The sequence below is a fragment of the Hylaeus volcanicus genome, chromosome 2 (assembly GCF_026283585.1).
Source record: "Hylaeus volcanicus isolate JK05 chromosome 2, UHH_iyHylVolc1.0_haploid, whole genome shotgun sequence".
NCBI classification, from domain to species: Eukaryota; Metazoa; Arthropoda; class Insecta; order Hymenoptera; family Colletidae; genus Hylaeus; species Hylaeus volcanicus.
The window spans coordinates 21,691,683-21,699,082 of record NC_071977.1 but is presented as its reverse complement, the minus strand read 5'-3'; the positions used below and the strand labels follow the sequence as shown (position 1 = coordinate 21,699,082).

Below are 7,400 nucleotides of genomic sequence, written 5' to 3'. Positions count from 1 at the left end.
CCCTCCTACCTGGAAAAGTCGGCTTGACCGATCGGCTCCCGCGAAAACGTGGCGGTGTCAGTTCTCGCGCGCGAGGCGGGGTCAGCAATGACCCGATGGGGAGATGCAGAGACGATATCTCTTTGTATCTTGATTTTGAGTCAATTTGGTTCCCGACTTGGATGCAGAGAGTCCACCTGTCGGTCGTCTTGAGCCGGATCCTACGGTAGTTCCGATTGCGGACGCATGGAGTTGAGTACTGATCGGAGACGTCAGTCTTTCTCTCGAATCGGACTCGCCAAGAGGAAACGGGACTGACCTAGTAAGTCGTTTGTACGGTTCGCGTCGCGTCGCGTCTATTCTCGCGTGTTAGCTTCATTTTCTTAGTTAAATCGATTGCTTGATAGAGACAGGCACGGAGATCGAAGGAACTTTGTTTCCTTCTATTTCTTTCTTCGCGTACTTAGTTTCTAAGATTGTACATAAATGGAGATCGAAGGAACTTTGTTTCCTTCTATTTCCTTCTTCGCGTACTTAGTTTCTAAGATTGTACAGAGGGAGATCGAGGGAACTTTGTTTCCTTCTATCTCTCTCGCGGGTCTCTACTCGCAGCAACCTCCACGTGGTGAGACCTGGTAATCGGTATTACTCGCGACAAACAATCATTTGTTTATCCTTTGTCGCGAGTAGTAGCGAGCTAATGGCTGCAAACTTGTAATAATATCTTTAGATATAACAAGTACCACGCTTTACAAGTGCAACATCTTAGCCACAATGGTGAAGTTTTATTAATTCTGCGCAGACATGTGGAAGATGATGCAAGTGACTTGCGATGCAATGAGTTTGTCATCACAAGTCTATTACATCCTTTTCAGAATACCTTTTAGTAACTAAAAGTTGGATAAGGAGCAACACGATTCGAGCTGGTTTGAATTTTGTCGCTCGGTCGCGCGACATTTAAGTTAGCCCGAATAGAACCTACACCTTGCTCCCACTCTTGCCGTGGCTCAGCTACGCGCGATTTTGTCGCCGCGCGACGTGCAATTAGAACAAGGCGTTACTGAGTCGGTTCCGTTCGTCGTATCGACCGAATGATTATCGAAGTATGAGTTCATCGATCTATAATACATAATCATTCATGGTTAAATCTATCCATGCATGACCTGGTACTCGTAAGACACAACGTTATCTCATTTGTGTTCTTTCCACCCCTTTTGAATAGGAGCATGTTATTATTAGCACTAGACTCACGGAACATAATCATTTTGATCCATTCCTACGTTCATAAGGTTTTACAGAAACCATTTACATTTTCCACCAACCACTTATTAACACATTAGCTGCAATTATGATATATTTTTTAATGAAAAATTTCTTACACTACCAATATGAGATGATTCCTTAACACTACCAATTACGAGATGTCCCGTAGTTCAAATTGATTGCAATCAGAGCTGGGTAAAATACATATTTTAAGTAATAAACAGTAAAAAAATATTTTATTTCAGATCATCCATGTATTTTAAAAAATAAAATATTTTATTTCGGATCATGCACGTATTTTTAAAAATAAAATATTTTATTTGTTATAAAAAATGTTTAAGATAATATTTCAACTAATATTTTATTTGAAAATCACTGAAAATATTTGTGCCATAGTTCGGAATATTTTATTTATTTAATTTATTATCAGCAAATAAAATATTTTTATTTTAGTAAATTATAGTGTAAAATATATTTATTTTGGTAATCTAAAACGAACCAAGTACTTTTTCTCTGCACTATAAACATACATTCAATGTAGTTCTTCAATGAATACTTCTATTAAGAATCTTCATAAAATGAGTGATAGAAAGAGATATTCTTCAATCGCAAGAAATAGTTTCTCCATCTGTGTATCATATATATACAGTTTATTTCAGGTTTAAATAATGATTAAAATAAGTTAAAATTATTTTCTGGTTAAATTTAAGGTTAAGAGCTATGAAAAGTATTCAATTTTATGCTTTATGTTATTAAAATGAAACATATTTTATTTTATATGTTAGATTATCAAAATAAAATATTTATTTTCATGCTTTAACTATAGATTACCAAAATAGGTTATTTTATTTTACGTTTTACATTATCAAAATAAAATATTTTATTTGCTGAAATTTTATATCCCATTTGAAATACTATTTTATTTGAATTCTGAAGTAGTATTTAAAGTTCTAAAATAGTATTTAAATTATTTGGTTCGGCAATTATATTATATATAAAATAAGTTACCACAAATATATGTTTTTTTTTGCAAAATGATCATATTAGAACATTTGTAAGGAATTTTTCATTAAAAAAAATATCATAATTGTAGGTCCCAGCGAACGGCTACTTATTTTCGTCCGCAGCGATAGTATTAAAACAATAAATTTAATATCACTTTTTGTTATCAAAATAATAACCTAGATCACACATCTGTATTAAATTTTCGGACCCAAGGCAAAACGCTTTAAATTTGCCTGGCAATGAATGATATAATTCATATAAAAAGACGATCATACATCAAAATACATTTTTGTCCAAGACTCCAAATTAATCTCAGAAAATCGACTTGATTAAAAATCTGATAGAAAATCTTTGTGAAGCTAGTGTTAAGGTGGGAATTAAAGAGATTACTTCCCATGGCTCTTCTGCGCTCGATTCGGCGATCATCGACCAATCTCTTGACAAAAAGTGGTTCACGCATATTCTGGTCTGTAGGACACCGAGGCATCGGGGCGCCGGCGCCTGCTATTGATTCCGTCGGATATCGTGATTTCGAAAGTTACCATAGTAGTAGAGGGTGCCACAGTAGATAACTGCTCCTCGTACCATAAGGAGGCCCTCGCGCGTTTCTTCGTCTCACCCCAACAGGTCAGTGACGATCTCGCAACGATATTTTGTGACAAAGAAAAAACAATACAACGTCTTGTTTCTCTTCCAACCACGTCTCCACATTCGTGCGAGCCGTTTTGCAACATTATTCCGTGCGATCGTTACGTGGAAACTATGTTACTCTGTTCTCCAAACGAAACCAGTGTAGGTGGTTCTTCAGGGCAGGAGCAGACACGGTAGCAAATGAAAATTAAAGTTCGATAGAGGAAGATATTCATGTTCGATTATTTTTGGGATGTATAATGTATAGAATTTATAACGAATTGGAAAATGTAATATTTTCAAGGTAAAATTGAGGTGGTGTGATATGAATTAAGATATATGGTTCCTCCAAGGTTTCAAAAAACAGTTGCTAAACGTTTTCGAGTTTTTTTAAACCATCTTCAGAATACAATCGCAAATATTTTCTCTGTTATGTATCGATATTCTTTATTCTCCTTTCTTTGATGAAAATATTTTGTTTTTATTTCGAAGGTGGTTTCGAATTCGAACATGAAATCGAATAATTGTTTTCGAAGACTTTGGAGAACCATATATTTGAAAGAAATATAGTTTCTAGATAATAATTGAAAATAATAGAGAAGAACATAAATAGGTAACTCTATTATCATCTAGAAACTTTATTTCGATTATATCACCTTGTTATACTCATTATAACTTGTACGTATTCAGAACTCCCATAAATATCCCAAAACACAAGCATAAACATGTTCTTCTATCACATTTATTCATCCACTATTTTTTCTGCTGCTGCCTGTGGTCTTTCCACAAAAAGACAATCCCACTTTTTTCGACATAACTTACGTTTCATTCCGCGATCACACGACAGGAAAAAAGGATTCCTCGCGTGAATTCATTAAACGCTCCTTCACCCACCTCATTTGAATTCCCTCCGTTGTTGAATCTCTCTTCGAAAATTAATCCTGGTAAATGGAATTCTGAACGTGCACGACAACTATTACGCAGGATTCGTCGTCGTGAAAGATTTGTAGAATGCAAACTGACATTTCATTGGTGCTGTCGTGACGTCAATGGGAAAAATAGTTACAGTGCGCGTCACTCGTGTCAAATCGCCGCCCAATATGTTATCGAATATTTAATTCATGGACGAACGAATATTCGCTGAATTTTAACATCAACGAAAATGCTAGGCGAAAGCATAAATTTCATTCGATAGAAGTTCTTTTTCGAGCGATTTTTCATTCATGAAAACGACGTAACGTGCGTGGGAGACAGAATATTGACAGAGGGATGCGCAACGTAAGTAAACAGCATCTACGACACGATTACATTCGCAGAATACTGTACGATTCTTCGTTTACTCTCGAGGGATCTGAAATATGAGGTCAGGGCCGTAGTATAGCTGAAAGGCAAACATCTCTCTATCCTTCCTGGCTGCTCTATCGACGAAAAAAGCGACGGTGCCAGGTTCTTTGAGTAGAATTGTAAAGACATTTCTATCGAGTGCTTTTCTTGGACGAATAATATGTGTTTGAACTCGGGAAACGAGTCTACGCGTCGTTTTGGCATCTATTGTTTACTTCGAGTTCTTTTATTCCTGCAGAATTCATTTATTTGTGTTTCCGACACCCGTTGAAGGACTTTTATTTCATCTTCTAAAAATAAATTTCTTTCGTGGTTATTTGTACACCTACGAGACAACAACTGGTACAATTAAACAATAAGTGTTATTTCGAATATAATATAACTTCCTCAGAATTTATTCTCGGTCTTTTATTGAGTACATTTTACTTTAACTTTCAGAAATAAAATTTTGTCTTAGTTTTTTCAACTTTTACGAATTAATATTTTCAACTAAACAATTACTGGCCGAATCTGAAAAGATACCAAATATTCTCGTTTAAAAATATCGTGTTTCCTTGATAAACATTACAGGAAGTGTGTTTACTGTGTTCCCAATCGAGCATATTATGTAACACAGGATTAACTCGTGGCACTTCCAGAATTTTTGTTTAATCTGTTGAATTAGTATCTTCAAAGGAAAACTTTATAAATGTTAGTTAATTATTTTGACATTTCACCTTTCACCATAAATAAAAATTAAGCTGAATTGTGGGAATTGTGAAAGGGTTAATATAATTATATGGATTTTTAGTTAATTGAAATGTTTTCAGTTTAACGACCTCATATTCATTTGAATGATTTATTACTGTATTATGTGGCGAATATTATGAACGTTTAATATAACTATGTGCATTTTTAGTTAATTGAAATGTTCTCAGTTTAACGACCTCATATTTATTTGAATAATTTATTACTGTATTATGTGGCGAATATTATGAAGGCTTAATATAACTATGTGCATTTTTAGTTAATTGAAATGTTTCGATTTTAACGGCTTCATATTCATTTAAATAATTTATTACGTAAATCTGTGATCTGCTGTGAAAACGGAGGAATGTTTTTATTAGAAAATGCTACGCGATAGATACTATAGAGTTTTAATTACAAACAGTGAATGTGTTCTTCAGATACGTTTTGTAAGTGGAGAAAACTTCGGTCACTGCGCACGTGTGAAGTTAACGAGTCTAACGTACCGATTGCATGCAATGTAAGCTTAAAACTGTGACTGCATAATCCTGAATTGTCTCTCGCATGCAGGACGATGCTGACATGGAAACATGAGAATAGAGACAGAACGAAAATTGTTTTAGTTCTTTAGAAATGAATTTTTGCCAACACTTTGTTCTCTGTCTTACAACATTTGTTGATACCCATATGATTGATTTATTGATCATTTTCCTTAGTAACCGATATTCAATAAGATTTAAGTTATATTTAAAAATTACAATGCTCAGCATAGTTCTCGTGAAACAACAGGACGAATTAATAATTAATTTCAACGTCATTTTAAGTATTCTTCATTTCTTTATTTCTTCATGATTGTTATAAATATACAGAAAATTGAACAATTATTACTTTCTGGGGTACAAGTAGATTCTAAAAAAGTTCAGATATAAAAGAAGTCAACTTCCATAAAATTTGTTATGATCCAAAGTTACATTACACATATATACACAAATTAAAACTGTGGTCCTAACATTATAATAGATTAAAAGTCAAATCAGTAGTAATTAATAACTTCAGTATCCTCTCTGATCATTTTTTGTGTACATAATATATATTATCATATTTGTTCAGAGTATCATAGTTATTAAAAGGTTCAATCCTGACGTTTCTTTATTAAAGTTTTATAACAGTTTTTCCACGATTAGAATAACAGTGGATAATTCCAAAGTTAACGTTTTCCTGCAGGATGGAGTCCATAGGCGCGTGTGGTATTTCTGTTTGATCCTTGCGAATAAGATTTAGCCGTGGTCGCACGATAGAAACTAAGAATGGCGAACACGGCCCACCTCGTACGTCGCCAAAGCTCGCGGGACTTGAAGCCCCAAAAAAGTGTCGACAAACTCGAAATGAAGGAAATGAGGGGCAGACTAATGGTGGAGAATCGTAAGAATGTCACTACTGCCAATTATGGGGCCACGAACGCAGCCTTTGAAGACTCCAGTCCTAATATGAAGGTACGTTTACATATTTACACGAATTCCACTCTGAAATTGTAAATTCTATCGTCTGTGTAATATCTGTAAATTCGTTTAATGAATAGAGGAGTATATAATATAAAATGTAATATATTATAATCCATGTATACTTATTTGTTTATTTCTGTTTTTCCACAAATGAATTTATTGAGAATTTAATTCAAAACTCTCTGACAAAATTTGGATCTGCAAATTTATTTTACAAACAAATAATATGTAATATAAAATATAATACATTGTAATTCATATTTATTTATTTGTTTATTCATATTTTCTCACAGCTAAATTCATTAATAATTTAATTCAAATATCCCCGACTCGCAGAGAAAATTCATGGTTTACTTATGATTCAATTTGATTACGTAAACTCTCAGACAGGAAGGTTTACTCGAAACCCGATTAAACTTTCGCGTGTATTCTAAATATATCTTATTTTACTTGCCAGTTATTTGGTACTTGGGCCGAACTGGCTTCCCAATTATTTTTCTCGAAATGCAGAAATTAATTCTGCGCGATTAATTGCTTTCGCTGGAACAAATTGTTTGTTACCGGATATTACCGTCTACTGCAGAACAAAACGGGAAACGGGGGTGAGAGCAGTAAACTCGGGAGTAACGAAGGAAAGGCAATTTTCCGACCGGAAGCGGGAGAGGATGAACGAGAGAATTGGGACAGCAAGCTTACTTTTCTACTGGCAACTGTCGGATACGCTGTAGGACTTGGAAACGTATGGAGATTTCCATATCTCGCTCAAAAGAATGGCGGAGGTACGTCTACGTGCTTGAAAACAAGGAAACGAGAATATGACATACATATGTAATATTCTATATATATATATTAAATATAATTATATATATAAATATATATATATATAATATAATATAATAAATAATAATATATATATATATAATATAATATAATGAATAATAATATATATCT

General features: G+C 34.0%; 1 protein-coding gene across 1 annotated transcript in view; it reads left to right on the top strand.

Annotated features, from left to right (window-relative positions):
* The first annotated feature begins 2,810 nt into the window (after positions 1–2,810).
* The window catches only part of LOC128885004 (sodium-dependent neutral amino acid transporter B(0)AT2), a 22,563-nt gene continuing 17,973 nt past the window's right edge, over positions 2,811–7,400 (top strand). The window contains exons 1-3 of the mRNA XM_054138736.1: positions 2,811–2,874; positions 6,172–6,440; positions 7,033–7,272. Of these exons, the coding sequence (XP_053994711.1) occupies positions 6,255–6,440; positions 7,033–7,272 (426 nt within the window). The 5' untranslated portion in view covers positions 2,811–2,874; positions 6,172–6,254. The remainder of the gene's footprint in view (positions 2,875–6,171; positions 6,441–7,032; positions 7,273–7,400) is intronic.